Below are 22,640 nucleotides of genomic sequence, written 5' to 3'. Positions count from 1 at the left end.
TAAAATTAAAATGCTCTTAAAAACATAATAAATAAAATATTTTTATGTGCTATATTACTAATGAATGACAATTCAACCAATAAATTTCTAACGAACTGAAATAAAAATTTTATTTAAAACGTCTTACAATAATTAGAACTATATGTGATAGATTAATGATATTTAAAACTTTTAGTTAAAAAGGTAATTAACTTATCTAAATTAAATTTTGTGAGTTAAAAACTTGTTAACTTAATATATGTATATGCACAATATTTCAATTAAGTTGTAGAATATCATTAAATAAAATATTTCATATATTGTTGAATCGTGTTATAGGTAATCCATATCTCGTTAAAAAAAAATATATTGGTTTTTTAATAATATTTTAAAATAAATGTATTTTTTCAATTTAAAAGTAATATATATTATAATAATTAAACCACCCAATAAATTTTTATATACTTGTGAACTAAACATAAACAATGCTGATTTTCTTCAAGTATAGGTGCTCGAAAATTAAGTTTAGCATTTTTAGTTGGAAGCTTCAGATTTTATTTTAAAGGCATAAAGAAAACTGAAGCTTGTATTTTGAATTTATTAATTATTTGACCGTGTGATGAATTTTTTGGAATGATGAATATAATTGTGTACTATACAGTAGAGAAAAGTCCACATCGAGCTTGTACAACTTAGAAGCAGCCGAAGGTTTGATGCCGAAATTTGCATCTATAATTTGATTTATGATAAATTCATAGTTTTTAGGATATATTATGACTTCAGGAGTTAGTAATGATGATGTAAATTAATAAAGATCCAAAACTTTGATGAATAAAATTGATGGATTGTTTTTTGTTTTGTTTTGTTTTTTTTTTTCAAATTGAACTGGTTTTAAGGTTGAAGATTTACATCATAATAAAATTTTAAATCAAGTTGTCGATTTTATCGATAAATTATAATCGAAAAAAACTCAAACTCGAGCTCCGTTGTATCAATATATGCTTGACAAGCCCGGAACGAGCTTACTTAACACGTCCGAAAATGAAATTGCTTAATGAGACCGAAAACGAGCTCGAAAACGAGCTTGCTAACAAGCTTCTTAACTAACTGAGCCCGAGCTTTTACATATGCTAAACAAGACGAACTCGATTCTTATGATAAAAGCTCGGACCGAACTTAATCGAGTCCAAACAATTATTTATATCAACCCGAGGCCAACCCGAGCTTGATACTGGTTGTCTATCTTCGTGTATTATTCAGAGATAAATTCGAAGTCAAGCGCGAGGCACGTGACAAGTCTCGTCGTCTCCATTGGAACCGCTTCGATTCGATTGTCCGCAGCAAAACCCCGAGCCCCTGCTGAAGCCATAGCTCTGTGGATACTTACGGAGCCCTTTAACTCTCTATTCATACCATCGCATAGAAAATCACGCGGCTATAATTGGGGATTGCAGGTGAAACGCAGCAAAATCCATGTCAATTCGGTTCAAATTCAGGAGTTCTGTCAACTACGAAACGCTTCAGCTTGATGGCCGGGATTCCATATCTGTTGGAGAGCTTCGAGCGAGAATTATCGGCGGTAAGAGCTTCGGCGGCGTTCAGGAACAACAGCAGGGTTTCGATCTTGTCTTCGCCGATGCGCTATCCGCTCAAGGTTCTTAATTTCGCTCTGTTGTATTTCATGTTCTCTCAATGATTATTCTGTTTTGCTAATTTAATGTCGTATTTTTGTTGCCTGCGTTTGTTCTTTTTCTTTTCTTTTCTTTTTTTAAAATTAATGTTCTTTTATATTTTTAATGGGAAAACTGAATTTGATTCAGAGTACAAGGGGGATGATTTTCAAATTCCAACTGGATCCAGTGTGATTGTGAAGAGAGTTCCGGGAGGGGCTGTTCCATTGTCGGTTGTGTAAGTTCGTTTATGAGTGAATGGATCGTGCACCGAGCATTATTGTCTGTTTATGTGAACTCGCGTGATTTGGGTTTTACATTTTAGTAGGTTCATCATTCTATGACGGTTGGAGTTGTTCCGTTTGGACATATCTAGATATTTGAAGTTAATAATGGTTTTCGAAAGAGTAAATATCTGCTCGTGAAAATCGGAATCCGTGCCTGTTCTCATTATTCAACATGTAGTTCCGTGCTGAATCCATGAGCTTGCATTTGGATGTACTGTCGGCTGGTTTTGAAAATCAATGTTGGGACATTTATGTGCTTCTCGTGCATCCAAATTGAATTTGGTTATACTGTCAGCTTAAGGCATTTGTCTGTCAATTGTGTTGGCTTTCTTTTGTTCATCTCTTGAGGTCTTTAAGGATTTTTTGTACTTCTGTAACATTTTGGAGATGTTCTGTAAAAACCTTGAGCTTTGATTCGTAGTAAAAAAAGACAAACGTTCGCCTTTCTTTTTTATGTGTGCTGTGTTAGGACTTGTTGTGGGCGTAGTTATTGATGATCATTTACCATGTTTATCCTTCTATTTTCTTGCAAGCACTTCCAGCTGAAACAGGAGAAATTACTCAAAATTAGGGTTTGAAATTTAGTTTTTGATGTTGTCATTGCTGCAGGTCACCCATTGAAGCTGTAAAGGATTTAGGCACGAAAGACTCCTTTCCTTTGAATCCAGCTGTAAGCTATAGTTTCAGTCCTGACTTGCTTAAATTCTTTTGTTCGGTTGTATTTTTTTTCCTTTTGGAGCTGGCACCGTTCCCGAATGAGTATCGTGCATTATCATATTTACTCATGCTCATGTTCACATCCACAAACTTAAACATTGCCCCCACTTTTTTTTTTTCTGTGAGTAATTTTATTTCCGTTATGGGTTTTCTTGTTTTATGTTCTTCTGCTCATTAAGCTCTGTGGCGTGCAGTCTTGCACCAATTTTTTTTTGCATTTTACTGTTTCAAGTGGTCATGATCTAGTTTATGTTACTATATGGTCTTTGATTCTTCATTTGCCAAATGACTGTCTCCTCTCTTATATTTTGATTGCTGACATTGTTCATGATCATTGAGAACCTGTTCTTATGCAGAATGAACCAATGGATGCATTCGATGACTTTGGTTCTGAATTGTGTCCCTTACCTGACTCAAATGTGCAGCATTTTGACCTTGAAATAAAAAGGAATAACTTAACGGGAAACGAGAAAAAAGAAATTGATGGTATAAGGTATATCTCCTCCAGCACCTTTAATTATATGATAGCTATGGAAGTAATAGGAAACCAATAGGCGGGCATTTAACCAAGACCATGTCTCTGATTTACATGGTTTTCGTATTTGTACTTACATAATGAAGTTTTGCATACACTTGATTTGGATGCTACCTGGGGTTCAGGTTAGAATCTCAAAAGCTTGACTCAGATGTCACCGGTCCGGCAATTCCAGAAGGTTTGTGCTATTTTGGTTATCTTCTTCTCATTCTTTCTGTAGACTTGGCTTCAAATGGTGTACGTATCATGTCATTTTCAGGTTCTTATAAAACAGGGAACGATAGAAATTTTTTGCGGGAAACCACAGCCAAAGGACATCTGACATCAAACAAGTACAGAATTTGGGCTTCTTTCCTAAGCTTCTGACAGTTTTTACCCTTGCTGTTCTAATTCTCTGACCTTGATTTTGTTAAGCATTCAAAGGCTGATCACATCCAATTTCCCGGTTGCGCAAAGTAGTTATCTGCCTCCAGAAATGAAATGCGCTCTCTGCAACACTATTTTCAAGGAGGCTATGATGATACCCTGTTGCCAGCATAGCTTTTGCGAGAACTGTGGGTTATCTTTTATGTGAATTTTTCTTTGATCATTGCAACTTTAATACACTGTTTTCACCATCCTTACCGTAAAAAATCTCTTGAATAGTTGGTCACTATAATCTGCAGGTATTCGTTCAGTGCTAATTGAAGAAAAAAGGTGTCCAAAATGTTTTTCTACCAAATACAATGTCGAAGATCTGCTGCCAAATCTCTCACTCAGTCAAGCAATCGTGCGTTTCCTTGAATCTCAGATGCTTGACGGAGGCTTAGAGAAAACCATGCAGAAAGATGTGCCTGGTAGGATTTTTTTTTTTTTAATTTTTTTGGAAAATTTTCACGAACATGATAGATTCTTTTTTTTTTCCCTGGCCAATGCAGATGGAGAATCTCGAATTGAAGCTAAAGATGATGCTTCTTGTGCTTTAACTAGAGATGTAAAATCATCTCTTCTGGAACAGAAAGACAAACATTTACATGAGTCAGGAGTTGTGCATTCTCGTCATCATGATATTATGCAAAGAGGATCTAACGCTTTCACGCCCGTGGCCGATTTTCAGGGGGAGAATCAACCTGTTGTTCTCCCTCAAGCTAATATTCCTGGTGTGTGTACATACCTCTATTCCTAGTTTATACTTGGAATATGATATTCCAACAAGATGGAGCTGTTTTTCATTTTTGTAAATGTCACCTTCGTATAGAACTGCCTTCATGAGTTTTACTTGTTTTTTGATCCAACCTCTGCATTCATGCTATTTATTTCAGGCGGCGAGAAAAATTTTTCGGCTCCTGGTGGATATAAAAAGGTAATTTCATCAGTCATTTCTAGTTATAACTTTTTATTAATTTGAGATTTGGCTGAATTCTGATATCCAAGATTCCTAATTTAAAGCCTAATATCGGTCCTGTTTGGGAAATTTGTTTGTCCCAAAAATGTACACTCACAGATAGCAAAACAAAAACATGATCCACCCTAATTTTTGTTTTTGCCTTGCCTCTAGCTATTGTTTATATACAATAAAATTCCATTTTCAGCCTTCATATTTTATTAATCCAAGTAATCTATGTTTATGCTACTGGCATTGACATCCCTTGGTCTGAATTCAGTGGGGTCGTAATTGTTACACTTGCGGTTCACCTGACCATCTCATGAGAGACTGCCCGATGTCCTATCCAAGTCCAATGTTTCATCCAGGTATTTATCCAGCAACCAAGCGCTTTTACTTTGTTTATATCTGCAATTTTTTACATATTCGAATACATCAATGATCAGGAGACGGATCGTTTCAAGGAGGCATGCCAGGCTATGCACCTCCCTATTGGAATTGTCCTACATTACATCATTTTAGACCCTTTGCAAATATCTACAGTAGTCCAGCAATGATGCCATTCAATTTGCCAATGGTTCCAGCTTCACCTTTTGCTGTCCCTCCCTATTTTTCTTCCATGCATGGTGGTCTATCTGGGCCTGGGTAGGTCTTGTCTTCGACAGCCCTGTCTTCTACTTGCACCAAACAAATTTGCATGCATGTTGTTTTACAATAAAATAAATTTTTCAGTGGCAATATGATGATGGGAAATATGGGACCTCACAATGCTGAATACTTTGGGCTTCAATATCCTGAAAATAGAAGGAAACATTCAAACGAGAATCTACGAAGGTAATGATAAATTTTACCAGATAATTACTTCCTCCATTTCCTCCATTGTCATACACTGGGTAAAGTAGGAGATCATTCATGCTTGATATGTTTCCATTTAATTTTTCCCTTTGTATCTTTGGCTCAAATTGCTCATATAGTCTCCGTGCTTCAGAGAACCACTTTCTGATGATGAAGATGGTGGTTTTCCTGAGGTCTATCAGCCTAATAGCCCAGAAAAATCACATAACTACAAAGCAAAGAAGGTTCATGAGTCAAGCTTGAGTCACTCTGGAGAGAGTTATACTCGAAGAGCAGGGGGGAGAATTAAGCATGAAAAGTATGAGGAATCTGGCATTAACCGACATGAGAATAGCTCTCACTCCTCTTTTCCTGGAATAGAGAGGAGACCACATTCAGACAAGTCAAACTTGGTCAAAGATGATGTGTTTAAAAGCTCTGACCGGCATAGTGATGGTAGGCACAGACACCATCATGGTGAGTCAGAGAAGCACCATGAGAGAAGGGGATTCTGTGAAAGCGATTTGAGTTTGGGGCATCATTCAATCCAAAAAGGTGTTAAAAGAATAATTGAGCATGATGATGTCAGAGGCTCTCACAAGAAGCATCGGGACAGCTATTTGGAGTCAGGTTTTGAAAGAAGATCGCCTGATGACCCTAGGAGGGGATGCAAAAAGGGGGATGCAGGTCATTATCATAGAAACTCCAGGCATGTTGAGAAGATCTCGAGAGATAAAGAGCATGGCAGGCGGCAGAATACCAGTGTTTCTGATGAAGACCGCCATTACCGCAGAAGAAAATGAATGGACGCATTAAAACGTGTACTAGGTGACATGTATATACAGTCATGCATGAATGGGCGTTGTCGATCCATACCCTAGCCCTTCAATAGGTAATTTGTATTTGATTTAGTGCAGCTGTGGCTTTACTTAAGCTAATTCAGTAATCTTTTTAACTTAAAGGTCATTTAGTTCGTAGGCAGCGAGATAATAACGCCCTTGGTTTTGTGGTGCAGATTTTGTGAATTGAGTGAATAATATTCACGCAATTATCTCCAGGTTGTGCTATCATTTGTGATCGCTAACTAACCCTCTTCCCTTCTTGAATGTGAGGTTTGGATGCTGGCAAGAAAGTTTTTGCCAGGCTGTTCTGGCATTGGAAAATAGTGTGTTTTTGGTTCTTTTTTCTAAAGCCACTCGGTCATTTTTCGCACAGAGGTGATGAAGCTGATGAAGGTATGGTTTTTGTTTATTTATTTATTTATAATTATTTTTTTCGTGCTTCATTCGGGACTTTAATGAAATGAATTCGAATACAAATAAAAAAAGTAAAATGCTTTGAAAACCTGTGGCCAATTGGAAATCGCTCCGTAAAACCAAATCTGGATGATTTGATTAGCGATGGGCAGAGATTGGTGGTGGGAAATATTAAATTCAAATTTGATATTTTAGTTTTTTCAAGGAAAAAATGACCGATCTATGTATAAAAGTCGCCTATCGTCGCTATACTCGTAGATGAACTGAGCTGTTTTAAAAAATAAAACATGACAATGGGTTCCAAAGGTGTCATGATTCAGAAAAATAACTATGGCAATTTGTGATATATATAATCTTGATTTTGTGGAGCTGCGGGGTTATCATGGTATTTTTCGAACTTTTCGATAAGTCCAGCGACGCACAATTTAGGATGAACAAAATGTAAAAACTAATGGGGTAAACCTGATCCCCTAGACCATAAAATCCGAGAATAAAGTTGGAAAGCAATGGAGTTTCTGAACTGGGAAAAAGCAGCGAGAATGTAAAATTATGTTTTGTACCATTTTTAAAAATTCAATCAGTGTACCAACGTAGTGGTTTCTTGAAAAACAAAACCTTTGCCTTTAAAATGATCTCCCGAAGTCTTTTGGAATCACAACTACTCAAGACAACCCGTGGTTAATGAGATGCTATGTGATTCCTCCATATGTATGTAGTGGCGACAATTGGTTCAAACATGCGAGATTCACGTCCGGCCTCGGGGATTAACCGAACACCAACTCAACGACACAGCTACTATTCATGAGCACGAAACCGAAGGTCAAGTCACTTATTCTCTTCGTCTCCCCAAGTTCATGATGTTTTGTGCGTGTACCATGCTAATGACTTCCTTTCTTATGTATATATATTTCAAGGTTAAAATGACAGTGAACTGGGATAACAAGGGCAGGCTACTACGGTTGAAGTGGCGTCAAATGATGCACAGCCAAAGCCAATGAACAACTTGTTCCTTTGAACAAACAAGTTTACAGCATTAGCTTGAACTTTAATGTAATTGGCCTAAATTTGTCTCTCAGAGATCTAATCAAATTCATCAAAATAAAATATCCTTTTTTATTTTTATTTTTATTTTTTTAAAAAAATATTTCAAAACTGTTCCTACGATATTTGATGAATATTATATTTTTTATGTATTAATTTAAGTCAATCATTAGAATATATAATATATATATTGTATAATTCATTTTCATCTTTATTTTTTAACATATAAATATCTAAGTATTAGCAACCATGAATCGGATTACAAATGTTTTATTCAGATTAGACCTTTTTTTTGGTGGAATTAAATCAGATTAGAGAGTAAAATGTGAGTGGAGAATAGAAAGGAGAATTCAACAGCAATATATATGAGAGGGATTGTGGAATAGTTTCTACGCAGCAATATAAAAGCAAATCAATCAACTACGTTTCACTGGATCAAAGTTGGAAACGCCTATCACAGCGCCAATGATCGCAAAAAGCACGAACCCACCTGCCCCGATGCTGAGCAGAAAGTTCTTCAGTGACGGCGAGAAGCTGTCGGCCGCCGAAGCTGCGTCCGGCACCACCATTGCCGCCGTCAGAGCGGCCGAGGTAACAGCCGCGACGGCCTTTTCCTTCAAGGAAGCTTCGATCGCGCTGTTGTTTCTCGCAGATCTGACGATGACAGCTTTGGATTCCCTGACCGGAAGCGGCTTGAGGAATGCATCGGGAGCTGGCCGCTGGATGCGGGCGGAGGTAATCGTCATCGCCATGGAAATCGCGGCCATTATTGTGGCGCTATATATTTTTTTACAAGGTTAGTGTTTGTCAGTGCTGAAATTAAAATGGGAATAATAGTAATAGTAACAATAAATAAGAGGAGAGATTTCCCGATGACGTGGCATATTACGTGGCATATTCTTCACCGCGGTTTGGGCGATAAGGTTATCCACGAAGATTGACAAGTGGGAATGAGAACCTGTGGAACATATACTGCAAAATGATCCTAACAGCCAACATTTTAAAATATCTTACTTCGTATTACAATTATTATTTGTTGATGATGGCACATACAATGTCGAAATAGGTTGGGTCCGTTGAGTTAACATATCATGTTATATAGATGAGTTAGATTGATAAATTTTCAACCAGCATAAATGGTGGATCGGCTCGCACTGCCCCGCCAAGTGGTAGGCTGCAGGCCAACCCTGTCCGAACACGTCAAATAAAATTAAAAATTGACGGATCGATCCGTTCCGCACCATCAAATAGACGTGTTGAGTTGATAATTTACTAACCCCCTTAAATAGTGGGTTTCGTCCGTCAACTGACAAGTTTTGGTGAGTTGCGGTTTGACCCTTCTCACTGGTCTGTTTTGATTACTCTTCACTCATACGAAGCATAGTTTTCGAAAAAAATTATTTCTATTTCTAAATAAAAAGGGTAAATATTAATATTTGAAATTGAAACGTGATTAGAGAAAATAATATATAAAAAAATTGTTATAATATATAATAAAATATGTAATTAGTTTAATGAGATGAAGATTATTTTTAAACAAATTTAAACTTACATCATAACTTTATATAATTAATATAAAATAAAAATTCTGGTAAATAAACCAATTTTTGAGATATATTCTATTTAAGTAACTCAAAAAATTATTATTATTTTTATGTCAAAGATATTACTCACTGTTTGATATTACTCCTTATGTTTATAGATATGTTTATAGATATCACCTTTTTTTTTGGTTCCTTATATATAAGTTTAATATTTTTATACTCTTTTACTAGTATATTTCGATCAACTATATTTTAAAAATTGTGCGATCATTTCTTGAATATATTAAATAGGGCAAAAACTCCTATAAGACGGTCTTAAAGGTCATTTTTATGAGACGGGTATCTTGTATGAGTTATCCATTAAAAAGTATTATAATTTATGCCAAAAGTATTACTTATTATTATAAATATGAGTAGGGTTGACCCGTCTCACAGGAGTGTTACTCATTAAATAGGGATAAAATGAGAAGTTTATACTTTTCTATTGATTTTTTTAATCCGTGTTAAAAAAACAGGACTAGATAATCGAGACGAAAATAATACTTTTTTTTAATCGCAAATATAAACAAATCCATAATCCATGAGACCACATAAAGGAAAACTTGTTTTTAATATAAACTGTTGTTGACTTCTTGTATTATATATACCAGAAGGTTTATCAAAGATACGAAAAATCATCTTTTTAGGGGCCTATTACAATAGTTCATATGCTTTCAGCAGGGATTTTTATTTTTCATTTTTTGGAAGCAGGGTTTGAATCCTACTGTCTTGTTATCTGTAGCTGTATTGTTAATTTAAGCGGGTTCAAGTGATTAATTGATTTTGGTCTGTGTAATTTTTTTTAAAGAAGGAAAAACAATGATTTAAAGTAATATCTATGCATACTCTGGTGTCGAAATAACTTGGTGTAATCTTTTTATTCACTGAATATTTCCTACATCAACAAACGATTAAAGAGACTCAAAACAGGCTTTGAAATCACAAGGAACTAAGACCGAAAAGCTGCGAGAATCAACAGCTCAATGTTCTTCAAGTACCGGTTAGCACATATCAAGAATTCAATCTTTGGACATCTACCAACTGATAAAGGTCGCCTCGCCTTTGCTTCTCCAGAGGGAGATTTGTTCTGCACAATGTCAATGGGAAGATAAGAAACTTAAAAGAGTCGTCACGGCGATTTACTTGTTTATATATGTTATACGGCACAGAACATCTGGAGTTTTGATAGTTTCTTACCTTCTTAGCTCTATCTGTGAATAATCAATCTCTGCTATGATTGTTGCCTCCTCATGTTCGGTTGTCGCCAAAACTTCTCCAAACTTTCAAATATTGGCACATGATGGGGAAAGGTCGAATGCAATTTGATACAGATAAAAGTGAGAAAATTAAAGTCGCATATCAAATTTAAATTCATCATTTAATTTTCACTCGAATGTACTTCATATCGTGATATTTTTGTGTTGCCATCTATTTCAGGCATTACTTACTGGCCCGATCAGGGTAGAATGACCCCAAGCTACATATCCAGCTCCGGAATCTCGAGCAGGTGAACAAGTTGCTACATATATCTGTAAATACAGAGTCAATGAAACAAAAACCCAACATCACTATAAATTCGTGTTCATGAAAAATGACAAATAAATCAGAAGGGTAGATAAAGTAACGTGGTGTTCATACCTGATTGTCCACAGCCCTGCATAGAAGAGCGGATGACATGAGATGGTAAAATTAGATGATGATGTGATTTAACATGACAAATGACATCAAACAAAACTGCATTCTGGTTTATATCTCTCTTTTGTTCAATTCTCTACATGATCAATTTATACCAAAGTAGACAGTGGTTGATCCCAATTACTCAGTTAACATGCATAAAGCTATGGATACCATACTCGATGTAACATGTATCATGAAGTGCATCCAAGCTTTTGCTTTGAAGCCGTGAAGGAAGGGGCTCTGTTTTTGTCCAATAACATGTATGCAATGTTGCAAAGAAGCAGCATAAATGAAACAAGACGAGCCTAAGCCGAGCAAACTCATTCAATGACAATCAGTTCGAACCAACCCAAGTTGGTTGTATCAATCACTCTAAATGCAAGAGAGAATTAACATATATATGCAGAGAAGTAATGTGTCAGCATAGCATTCCAGTGAACATAATAGAAAGCAGAAAACTCTTGCAAATAGAGTCTAAAGGTAAACTTAAATAATCTCCAACAGGCAATAACTATAATAAATAATAACCTAGCCCTTTGTAGCAACTCCCAATGCAAAGGCCCCGTAGTCATGTTGAATGCCCCTGGATAACAAATCAAGTTTGCACCTGGGCAAAAATTTTTACACGAAACGAATGAATAATAATTAATAAGGAAGAAAATTCATGGCATCCACTAATGACTTCAGTGAATTTTAGTCCTGATTTAAAATAGGAAACTGTTTTCCCATCTTTCAAATAATCATTATGTCCTCAATAAATAAAGTAATAAACACTCTAATTAGCAAGAAACATTTATACGAGAGCATGGCTAGGAAGAGTTCTACCAGAAAGGTCGACCATATTGAGCATATATATGAAAGTTCCACATTTTGTAACCGATGAAGGTGAAACAAACTTTTGCGATGACAGGCCAAGTTCTATAATGTTTAAAAAATAAAAGGTGTCATACATGTAACTTCAAATTATACAGTTGCTTTTATTATATAAAAATTCCACATCTTGCATCTTCAAGGCTCTCGAGAAGGTAACTTAAAAGAATTTTCTAATAATATAACACGCTCAATAAGAACTTGTACAATCTTCATGAGAGGGCAAGAGGCTTCCAAAATTGAGATGCATCTCATTCACAACACACACACCCCCTTAAGGAGGCACATAGCTTCATATATCCAGTCATTAAAAAAAAAAAGTTGATGGTTGTCTACACACTCTACATGTTCTCATGGGCATAACACACAAATGCAAAGACCCTGCCTTGTGCTTGAGTCAGATACGTTTTCTCAGCATGTTGCTCGTGCCTTGCCGCAAATTAAGCATGCGATATGGATAAAAAAGTAAAAAAGTAACTACATTGAAAAATATCAAATAAATAAATTTAATCATGAATTAACCTCTTGCTGCATAGAGCATCGCAAGTTCCTGAAATCTGATGTCATAGCATATACCAATCCCAATTCTGCCAACATCTGCACATACATAAATGGACAATGTGAGACTTTTATGAAAGATGTGCACAAAATTTATCAATGCATGGATCCACAGTCTACTCTTATCCGGGAGGATTCATTCCTAGAATTGAAAATGGGAAAAATCTAATTGATGACCATGCCCATCCTAGAAATTGCGCTAGTAGAATATACAACAATGAGCGGTCTGGAAAATCAGTATTTAGGGAATTTAATCATATAAAATTACATTAACACCTGTGTCCACTACGGTAGGAGTCTCCCCAGCTGTAAGAGTCTTGGATTCTTTAAAGGTAATCTTTCCAGGAATATCAATATCAAAAAGGTGAATCTGTCATCAAACTAAACTCCGTTACAATAAGAAGTTAACTTTCTCCCATAGCAACACCATTTTAGATGGATTATCTGTAGAACTTTTTCATAAATGAATACATTTATTAACCTTATGATGCTTAGCTTTCAGCTTTCCATCAGGCCCAAAGACACAACACGTGTTGTACAACTTATCTCCACAGCGTTCAGGAATTGAACCTCCGACTATGGTGATGTTTAGAAGACGAGAAACATCAGACAACATGGCTGTCGATGGCGAAGCATCAAAGCCCGCATCGATATCCTCAGCATATACTGGAAAGCTATCATTTGAATATGGACTGTTCCATATTTCCTGATGAAAAAGTACACAGGTAATGTCACAAAATACTCGCATTGAGACAAACTTATTTTGCACAGTGAAATTGATAAGACCATGGCGATCCCAGAGTTAACCAAAACCAGTGGTGACTGGTGAGCTGTGGAACATAAACTTTTGAAAATTTTATGCATAAAACGTGAAAGGTTTTTCACCTGGCCACAAGTGACACTTTGCAAAAATAAAAAAAAATGAGCTGCACACCTTTACAATCGGTAGTGATTTATTGCTTATGGCTGACACCAAAGCACAGAAAAGTGAATCAATTTCTGGAATTTGGAAATATTCGGTTATTGAGATATGCCTTCATCTTTAACACAGAAACATAAGGGGAACCAAAACCAAATGAAATGAGATAATTAAAGCAACAGCTAAATTTGGGAAAAAATTCAGGATTCCCCCATAGATTTTAAATTCATCACGCACTTTATACAGAATGGTGGGAACTCAAATTTTCCTTCAAATTAAATTGAACATTGTTAATTCCTATGGGAAGAACTAGATTTCATGCACTCAAACAAAGAGCAGCAGACCACATCTACGATATTTCCAAGCAATTAGTGAGCAGAAAAAGATATGTTCATCTATGAAATCTAATCCCTCACACTAATGTTCAACTCCGCAAAACAAAGTAGTATATATCAATAATTATTCAGCCTCATAGTGATCAAAAGCAAACAGGATGCACCAAAAGAAAAAACACAAACGGGCAAAACTATTAAGGAATCGATATATAGAATGAACCTACTGGCAAAACAACAAGCTTTGCCCCTTTCTCAGCAGCCTCTTCTATCGCAGTGCGTGCATGCAGGATGTTCTTCTGCTTGTCGTCGGTGACTTTCAATTGGCACAATCCGATCTTAAACTAAATAAACACCAACAAGAAAAACCAATTTAGTTTGTAAAAAACAACCTCATTTGCAACCTTAATCCACACATTTCCAGAAACCCACAAACATAAACACACAGTAGGCCCTGTATAAATCAAGAACGGAGGCATTCGAAAGAACCAAAACATGAACTTTAAATCCAACAACTTAAAGCCGATTGCCTTAGTGATCGGAGGAGCGGACGACGGGAGGGCAGGGGGTGCTCGAGCTTTTTCAGGGCTGAAAGTGGAGGCCATGGATGAAAGGGAAGCTGCGGCAATAAAGTTTGTACGCCTTGATTTGCTGCTGTGCGCGATTACAGTTCTTGGAGTGAGGCGATTCCAAGAATGGGGAAGGATGGAGGAAAGAGGCCGCGCAGAACAAAATTGATGAGTCGCAGCCAAAAGACTTGAAGACCAGTAGACTCCACCAATTCTCATTTCTTCGTATTAACCTTGAGATGCTCGCTTGATAAATAGGGGAAAATTTTATTTCCATTACAATATATTTCTAAATATAATTGTAATTATTTATTGAAAAATCAAAATACGAATCTAGTTTGAATATAATTATTGTTAATGATCCAGGCTGAGTGTAAAATTGATTTGTTTTTAGCTGGATGAGTTGCATCTTAGTTGTAACTGATACCAATGTTTTCATAACCAGACCGGTTTTGACCGGACCGAAAAACCGTTTATATAATATAATATAATAAATAATATCTTTTAAATTTTAAAAATCTAAAAGATGTATATAAATAAACAAAAATATATTTATCATAGTTTAAAAAATAAATAACTATATAAATATATTCAAAATATTAATTATAGTTATATATATATTATATTTTTATAAATAAATAAATTAATTAAAAAAATATAATAATAGAAAAATAATATTTTTAACGAAGTACAAATTTCAAATAATCATGTGTATATATATAATAAAATAATAAATTAAGATTTTAAAATTAAAAAAAACAATTTAAAAAAAATAAAAAAAATTCAAAAACCGGTTCAACCGGTTTTTTGGCCGGTTCTTGGCCGGTTCGCCCGGTTTTGAGCGGTTGAACCGTTAAAACGATTTTTAGGGGTATTTCGGACCGCACCAGTGATCGGTTCCCGGTCGAACCGGCCAGTTCGGTTCGGTTTTTAAAACACTGACTGATACATTACTCCGGCTCCACTGGATTTTAATTTTCCCCATTCGACTCCATTGATTATCGCCAAGTTCGATCAAATCAGGTTTGAGTCAAGTTTTGATTGAATCCACCTATAATTTGACTAACTTACACCTTTATTACCTGAGATGTTTTTTTTTTTTTTTAAATATGTATCACAATTTAAAATAACAAAAAAAACAAGCAAACATGATTGTTTAGTTGAGCCCATAAAATAAGAAGCCATTTTTCTTTACGGGTATTAGAAGCCATTTTATTAGCCTTAGGTGGAGAGGTTCCTATCTGTCCTGTTCCTGAGGCAGCACAATCCGATCATTTTGGCCCATCAACATAAAGATGAGTCCAAGTCCAATAAAAATGGCAGCCACAAATTGAAATGAAAGTTTCATTTAAAGATTTGGACCAAGTCAAAAGATAATAGAGGAGAGTGGAAAGAGAATGTGGCTCATTTTCATAGAGTGGGAAGTTACTCCAATCGGGAACAAAAAAGGAATCAGCAGCAACAAGTGAAGGCTCTCACAAACATTCACAGCTAAATTCCAAGCTCCAAAAAGCTCTGAATTCATCAGAATATTTTTTGCCAATTTTCGAAGTTCATAATTTGTCTGCTTATGTCCAGATATTTCAGTGCACGTTTTCATCACTTTTTGTTGGTTTCTTGTTAGAGGTGTCAAAATGGGCTAGGCTCGTCGAGTTGGCCTGCCCGTCATACAAAATAGGTGGGTTGAGTTGATAATTTTCCAACCTACGTTAAAGTGGGCTGGCTCGCACCACACCGCCCCGCCTAATGGTGGGTTGGGGTGGGTTGCAGGTTGGCCCGTCAAAACCCGTCAAATTACACGTAAGTCCACCGAATTGACCCGCCTCGCCACTTAAAATAGGTGAGTTGGGTTGAGTTTTTTTCACCTGCTTAAAAGTGGGCCGGCCCGCCCCGTCTAATGGTGGGTTGCAACGGGTTGTAGGCCGGCCAGTCCGCCAGCCCGTTTTGACATCTCTATTCTTTGTAATGTCCAATAACATTTTATTTGTTTTTTATGACAAACATGTGTCATTTTCAAGTTTGTAATAACAACGTTCAATTTTCTATTATTATTAGGATATTTTCTCCAATATTTTCAGTGTTATTTGGCATATAATCGGTGAAATTGAGACCGACGACCAAACCAAAGCTCACATTTTCTCTTGGTTTTAGAAGTCAGATTTTTATTTTATTTTCATTTCATTTTGGCACATTTGTGTCTGACACACACCCGCTTGAACCATTTTTGTGTGCAAACAACAATATTTTTTGTTTAAAATTAAACATTTCTATCGCTAAGCACTCGGGAAGATCTTCAAATAAAATTGCATAATATGTGGTGAATAGAGATTGGTGAGGTGGTCTCTTAAATTAATGAGACGATTTGATTCGACTCATATCCACTATAGAAAAAACGATATTTTTTCACGAATCGAGTCGAATAAGAAATATATTATACAAAATTGATCGTGAGAAAAACTTTTGCGCAATGTAAAACACATGAAAAATTGGAACATGGTAAATTGATTCCATGTCTGAAACATTTTCGATTATAAAGACTTTGTTTGAACAAGTATTTATAAAATTTATAAAATATTTTAAAAATAATAAATATGTATTTGAACAACTATTCTATAAAAAAATTTTGAACATTTCAAAAATAATGTTGTTTTGATTTTTATCATTATTTCATTATAAAAAAACATCTAAAAACACGTCTCAATTATTTTTTAAAAATTATATTTGAAAAACACTTTTTCAAAATATTTTTTAAAAACATCTCATAAAAATCATGTCAAAACAAATACTTTAAATTTTTATTTATTTATAAAAAACTAAAAATAATTTCAAAATATACATTCAAACGGAACCAACGATTTTTCTAAAGTTTCTCTCGTCTTTTTCGGTAGTTGGTGACACAGACACTCCAACCTTTATGTATTCAACAATGTAAATATGTAGTTTAACCGGACAAGTAAATATTATATGAACTCTCAAAAATCATCCAAAGAATCTGGGCTGGATTTGTAAAATTCGTAACAGGGTTTTGGTGAGTGGACTTACATGCCCATTAAGGCAATCACATCAGCCCAAACACTAGCCCATTAAAGCAATTACATCAGCCCAAAAATTGTGCCCATTTATTATCCTTCTAGAAATCGCTAGACTTCGCTCTGGAAACACCTCCTTTCTTCTCGAGACTTCCTGTATATCTATCTATATATACTCATCAATCGGATCCTCGTTCATATCACAGATTTCAAGAAATTGGAAGCGAAAATAAAAAAAACGTGATCCACAATCCAGATTAGTAGCAAGTGTAGGCATGGATATCAGGTTCCTCGGACTCGATTCCCCACTCTTCCACCTGTTCGACGCCGCAGAGGATTCCGACGGCGGAAAATCCGTCGGGGCACCCACCAGTACCTACTATCGCGACGCCAAGGCAATGGCGGCGACGCCTGCGGATATCAAGGAGTACCCGAAAGCGTACGAGTTCGTGATCGACATGCCGGGGCTGAAATCAGGCGATATCAAAGTTCAAGTGGAGGATGGGAATGTGCTGCTGATCAGCGGCGAGCGTAAGAGAGAACAAGAGAAGGAGGGTCAGAAATACGTGAGGATGGAACGTAGGGTGGGGAAATTCATGCGCAAGTTCGTGCTGCCGGAGAATGCCAACACGGAGGCGATCAAGGCCGTGTGCCACGACGGCGTGCTGACTGTGACGGTGGAGAAACTGCCGCCGCCGGAGCCCAAAAAACCAAGGACTATTGAGGTTCAAATTGCTTGAAGAAATGCTCTGCTAGCTGTTTTTTGGTTCTGAAAATAATAGTAGCCTTGTTGGGTGTTTGTTCTGTGATGGAATAATTGTGGAAATGTTTTGGTTTTTGATCTGAGGGGTGAAGATGTTTCTGTTTCTGTTTCTGTTTCTGTTTGTGCTCTGTAGTTTTGAGAACTATTTTTTAAAAAAAATATGGTTTCTTAATTTTCAAAATCTTTTGTGTTCATATTCATAGATGGTATGAGATTAATTATTCTGGTAAAAAAAATTATCATATGGGCATGAAAGAGCATATTTTATTAATTAAATTAAATTTCTAACTCACGATCATTTTCTATAACACAACTATTTTCCAAATATTCAGATCATATTTAGATAGTCAGTTGTGTTTTCTGAGATATAATAACAGATATCAAGAAGGGATATATCCACAATCCAAGATGTGAAAATATATTCGACCCACGAAATAGGAGAGGTATAAGAAAGAGCAAAATGTATTATTATTTACTGTTTGGTATCTCCAGACTCCAATGTTTTGATTGTATACCAAAGTTGAAATTACACTAATAATGAGATAAAAATAACTGTCAAGCTGAGAGAATATAATTAAGATTAAATATTTTTCCTTGAAAATCACCAATCACGATATACATATATATTTGGTCTTATTTTGGGGTATATATTTTCAAATTTCTTGAAAAGTAACTTAAAAACAATTTTCATAAAATATAGTAAAAAATATGGGCATTCAAATTAAAGCATAATTTTACTTTTATTTAATGTATTGAGACGTGAAAAACATTGGTTTTCATTTTACTAAAAAATAACATCTAAAATAATTTTCTTAATTTACATATATATATATTTATGTTTTTTTTGAAACCATATATATATATATATAATTATTTAAAATATTTAAAATTACAATTATAGTCATATTACATGACTTTATTTAAAAATATATAATTCTCAAAAATAGCTTCCTTTTTTTAAAATATTTTAATCATATATTTTATCTTTTAAGTTCAATCTTTATTCTTGTTTATATTTTAAATTTTCAAGATTATTATATTACTATTAGTAAAAGATATAAAATTATTAACTTGAAAAGAACACAAAATTATTATATTTAGATAATTATTGATTTGAAATGTGCAAAAAAAAAACACTATTATGTATCAGCATCATATTATTAAATTTGAGAAAGTAATATAACTTGTTGCCATTATTATTATTATTATTATTATTATTATTATTATTATTTATAAACCAAAACTCTCAAAATACAAAAACATTTTAGGCTAATACAGTCTAAAATTAGGCCCGATTATTATAAATTTCTAGAAACTGCTAGAATAAGTCCCTTCTTCCTCATTTCCTCTGGAAATTTCACCTTTCTTCCCGACACTTCCGCCATGTCTATCCCTATATATACACCTCAACAATTCTTCCATTGCATCAGAAAATTTTCAGAAGTCCAACAAATCCCACATTTTCCCCATCAATAACAAGCCAACTATCGACATGGATATAAGGTTTCTTGGATTCGACTCCCCATTGCACCACTTGTTCGGAGCTGCGGAGGATTCTGATGGCCACAAACCCGTCGGCGCACCCACCAGGTCCTACTATCGCGACGCCAAGGCCATGGCGGCGACGCCGGCTGACATCAAGGAGTACCCGAAATCATACGAGTTCGTGATCGACATGCCGGGACTGAAATCCGGCGACATCAAAGTGCAAGTAGAGGAAGGGAACGTGCTGCTTATCAGTGGCGAGCGTAAGAGAGAAGAAGAGAAGGAAGGTGTGAAGTACGTGAGGATGGAACGAAGGGTTGGGAAATTTATGCGGAAATTCGTGTTGCCGGAAAATGCCGACGTCGAGGCGATCAAGGCGGTGTGTCAGGACGGCGTGCTGACTGTGACGGTGGAGAAATTGCCGCCGCCGGAGCCGAAAAAGCCGAGGACTATCGAGGTTCAAATCGCTTGATCTGAAGAAAAAGCTCTGTTTTCTGTTGGTATTAGTAAGTCCTTTTGAGTGGTGGGTCTGGTATGGAATAAGTGATGCTCAGTTTTGGTCTTTGGTGGATTGTGTTGTCCTTTTGTTTGAGAATTATGAAAGTGTGTGTTTCTTGACTTTCAGAATCACTTATGCTATTGCCATCCTTTTAATTATGGCATCTTACTCCAAAGAAAAGTGACTTGAATTCGAATCTTTCACCTCGAATCTCAAATCTAAATAATAATGAGAAAAAAACATTACAATCCCATATGGTTTCTTGAACAATTCACTTATCGGATCGTAATTATGGGCATTAAAATGATTTCGATCATAATGTTGGCTTAGCAATTTGTGCCTCCCATTATAATCTTCGAGAGTACAACTAACTTCACTTGTATAGTTTTCTTATCACATTTAGCTCATTTGGGCACAGTTGATTGTTTCCTAAAACCAATGTAATTACTTTACTTGGTTAAATACCGATTGTTTATACTCCATATGACGTGAGTCACGTGACGATCTACGTTGTTAATAGGTGAATATGGAAGATTTGTATAATATGGCAAGTAAATCTGTGTAAAACTATAAAATATGCTTTTTTCCTTTCATAGAAACCTCAACTATGCCGAGGTATATATCTTATCTATCTATATATACAGCTACACAATAACACAAACCTCGGCTCGCATCCGAATTCAAAAAAGCAAATCCTCGGAAACAAGTATCGACATGAATATGATGATTCCCGGAACCGAATCTTCAGTCTTGTCCCAGTTTTCCGCCGGAGGTGGCAACACACGATCCATGGAGTTCAACTCTTGTGATGCTGCGGCCATGGCGCCAGCGGATGTCAAGGAGTGCCCCGGATCATTCGAGTATTTAATCGACATGCCGGGGATTAAATCAGGCGATATTAAAGTGCAAGTGGGGGATGGGAATATGCTGACCATCAGCGGGGTGCGCAAGAGGCCAGAAGTGAAGACAGATGAGAAGTACGTGAGAAGGGATCGAAAGTGCGGAACATTAATGCAGGAATTCGTGTTGCCGGTGAACTCCAACACCGATGAGATCAAGGCGGTGTGTAAGGACGGCGTGCTGACTGTGACGGTGGAGAAGTCGCTGCCGAAAAAACCCAGAATTATCGAGGTTCAAGGTTCTTGAAGAATGCACTGTTACTTGTTTTTATTAGTATCTCGTGTGATTTTGGCTACTGTTCTTCACCTTCAAGGGAATAAAACAAATAGCATCTGTTTTATTTTGGTCCATTCATGAATCATGAGTATTGCATCAATCATCCTGTGTTTTCAAGTTTTATAATGCAGAAGACTCCCTTGAGCACACAGTAGTGCCTCTTAGAAAATTGCCTATGTTGTTCAAGTTTATCAGGATTTGAGAATCGGAAGAGGAAGAAACACTTTCATCATTATAACTCAAGTTTTTCAGAATGAAAAATACTAACAAAAAGTGTTCAAATATTCAAGATATCCCCGACAAAATACATTCTTATAGCAAAGAATAAAAATGCTATTTGTGTGTGTGTGTGTGTGTTTTTTTTTTTCAAGCCAACACACTTAATACTCCCCTCGAGATGGAACGTGTATATAATGAACATCCATCTTGGTTCGCAAAGTATGAAAACTGAGTTGACAACAAGATTTGGTGAACAAATCTGCTAGCTGCAAATTTAAAGAGACATGAAGAAAAAGAACTTTGATGATGAACTCTATATCTTTCACGCACAACATGACAATCGATTTTATTATGCTTCGGTGCTCATGGAAAACTAGGTTGGGTCCGAAGCCATGTGAATGGTTCCTTGGCCATCACAAACAACACTGTAGGTTGAGGAAGAGAAATGCATACAAGTCCTCAAGAAGAGAGAACGACCAAACCACCTCACATGTAGCACTAGCCGTGGAAGGATACTTCGCCTCTGTAGATAATCGTGATATCGTTTGTTGTTTCTTAGACTTTCACGATATTAAAGACTCTCCAAGAGGCACACAAAAACTAGTAACAGAACCGCGTGTATCAAGATAAGTGGCCCAGTTCGAATATGAGAAAAAAGTAAGCTTAAGAGGGGACAACGAGCTATAAAACAGCCCGTGTCCAACCGTATGTTTGAGTACTGAAAATGCAGCCTGAAGATGTATCTCTTAGGTTAGCAACGAATTGACTCGGCTTATTCACAGATAAGCTAAATCAGGTCTTGTGACTGTGAGATACAACAGTTTTCCAATCAATTTTCGATACATGGATGGACCATACAACAATTCACATTCTTCACAACTAATCTTTAGGTTAGTGTCAATAGGAATATTGCGTGGTTTACAACCAGTAACTCCTGATTCAGTCAATAACTAAAGAGCATAATGCTGCTGACAAATGGATATGCCACACTGTGAAATAGAAGGAGTGACATCTTACTTTAAAGAAGAGTGTCAAATCCAAATCTAAGTAATAATTATAACAGAAGCAAAAAAAATCGCATATAGTTTCTCTGTCAATTCACTTGTCATCGGATCAATTATTCATGGGCACTAAATTGATTTCGAACATAATGTTCAACTGGCAATTTGTGCCTCCCATGATAATCCTCTGGAGTGCAACTATCTTACTCGTATTTCTCTTTTAACATTGAGTTCATTTCGGCACAGTTAGTGTCTTCCTAAACACTTCTTCAAATGAA

At 36.0% G+C, this 22,640-nt stretch overlaps 5 protein-coding genes across 9 annotated transcripts; 3 read left to right on the top strand and 2 right to left on the bottom strand.

The window, feature by feature from the left end:
• The first annotated feature begins 1,200 nt into the window (after positions 1-1,200).
• On the top strand, positions 1,201-7,763 carry LOC140871671 (uncharacterized). 5 transcript variants are annotated; one of them, XM_073274292.1, is made up of 17 exons: positions 1,202-1,633; positions 1,800-1,887; positions 2,546-2,606; positions 3,010-3,146; positions 3,314-3,366; positions 3,448-3,520; positions 3,603-3,742; positions 3,854-4,024; positions 4,106-4,327; positions 4,490-4,530; positions 4,832-4,919; positions 4,998-5,196; positions 5,284-5,385; positions 5,540-6,277; positions 6,401-6,620; positions 7,358-7,460; positions 7,556-7,763. In XM_073274292.1, exons 1-14 carry the CDS (start codon positions 1,453-1,455, stop codon positions 6,186-6,188), a joined length of 2,205 nt encoding a protein of 734 aa, XP_073130393.1. In that variant the 5' UTR covers positions 1,202-1,452; the 3' UTR covers positions 6,189-6,277; positions 6,401-6,620; positions 7,358-7,460; positions 7,556-7,763. The 5 variants fall into 5 exon arrangements, with proteins under 5 accessions (XP_073130394.1, XP_073130393.1, XP_073130392.1 ...); XM_073274293.1 differs by having other exon boundaries at positions 1,201-1,633; positions 3,612-3,742; positions 7,358-7,763; XM_073274291.1 differs by having other exon boundaries at positions 6,498-6,620; positions 7,358-7,763.
• Positions 7,764-8,098: 335 nt separating this feature from the next.
• On the bottom strand, positions 8,099-8,449 carry LOC140871946 (uncharacterized). Its single transcript, XM_073274687.1, has one exon. The coding sequence runs from the start codon at positions 8,447-8,449 to the stop codon at positions 8,099-8,101; it is 351 nt and encodes a 116-aa protein (XP_073130788.1).
• A 1,669-nt stretch (positions 8,450-10,118) lies between these two features.
• Positions 10,119-14,372, bottom strand: LOC140871515 (omega-amidase, chloroplastic). Its single transcript, XM_073274050.1, has 10 exons — positions 14,152-14,372; positions 13,849-13,965; positions 12,852-13,076; positions 12,647-12,740; positions 12,335-12,409; positions 11,471-11,549; positions 10,904-10,919; positions 10,714-10,794; positions 10,463-10,545; positions 10,119-10,352 (listed from the first exon to the last, which is right to left on the bottom strand). The coding sequence occupies exons 1-10, from the start codon at positions 14,224-14,226 to the stop codon at positions 10,277-10,279; spliced, it is 921 nt and encodes a 306-aa protein (XP_073130151.1). The 5' UTR covers positions 14,227-14,372; the 3' UTR covers positions 10,119-10,276.
• A 3,038-nt stretch (positions 14,373-17,410) lies between these two features.
• On the top strand, positions 17,411-18,163 carry LOC140871766 (17.3 kDa class II heat shock protein-like). Its single transcript, XM_073274456.1, has one exon. It carries the CDS (start codon positions 17,495-17,497, stop codon positions 17,957-17,959), a length of 465 nt encoding a protein of 154 aa, XP_073130557.1. The 5' UTR covers positions 17,411-17,494; the 3' UTR covers positions 17,960-18,163.
• Positions 18,164-19,405: 1,242 nt separating this feature from the next.
• On the top strand, positions 19,406-20,094 carry LOC140871409 (17.3 kDa class II heat shock protein-like). Its single transcript, XM_073273909.1, has one exon. It carries the CDS (start codon positions 19,475-19,477, stop codon positions 19,937-19,939), a length of 465 nt encoding a protein of 154 aa, XP_073130010.1. The 5' UTR covers positions 19,406-19,474; the 3' UTR covers positions 19,940-20,094.
• Positions 20,095-22,640: the final 2,546 nt, after the last annotated feature.

Source organism: Henckelia pumila, unplaced genomic scaffold (assembly GCF_033568475.1).
Source record: "Henckelia pumila isolate YLH828 unplaced genomic scaffold, ASM3356847v2 CTG_461:::fragment_3, whole genome shotgun sequence".
In the NCBI taxonomy this organism is placed as follows: Eukaryota; Viridiplantae; Streptophyta; class Magnoliopsida; order Lamiales; family Gesneriaceae; genus Henckelia; species Henckelia pumila.
This window is presented reverse-complemented; position numbering and strand designations above follow the sequence as displayed.

Coding starts and splice junctions, on each gene's coding strand:
- LOC140871671 (XM_073274291.1), top strand. CDS start 1,453: ATGTCAATTCGGTTCAAATTCAGGAGTTCTGTCAACTACGAAACGCTT. Junction 4,025..4,105: donor CATGCAGAAAGATGTGCCTG/GTAGGATTTTTT, acceptor TGGCCAATGCAG/ATGGAGAATCTCGAATTGAA. Junction 5,386..5,539: donor TCAAACGAGAATCTACGAAG/GTAATGATAAAT, acceptor TCCGTGCTTCAG/AGAACCACTTTCTGATGATG.
- LOC140871946 (XM_073274687.1), bottom strand. CDS start 8,449: ATGGCCGCGATTTCCATGGCGATGACGATTACCTCCGCCCGCATCCAG.
- LOC140871515 (XM_073274050.1), bottom strand. CDS start 14,226: ATGGCCTCCACTTTCAGCCCTGAAAAAGCTCGAGCACCCCCTGCCCTC. Junction 13,077..13,848: donor CAAAGCTTGTTGTTTTGCCA/GTAGGTTCATTC, acceptor CTTTTTCATCAG/GAAATATGGAACAGTCCATA. Junction 10,353..10,462: donor TCACAGATAGAGCTAAGAAG/GTAAGAAACTAT, acceptor GACATTGTGCAG/AACAAATCTCCCTCTGGAGA.
- LOC140871766 (XM_073274456.1), top strand. CDS start 17,495: ATGGATATCAGGTTCCTCGGACTCGATTCCCCACTCTTCCACCTGTTC.
- LOC140871409 (XM_073273909.1), top strand. CDS start 19,475: ATGGATATAAGGTTTCTTGGATTCGACTCCCCATTGCACCACTTGTTC.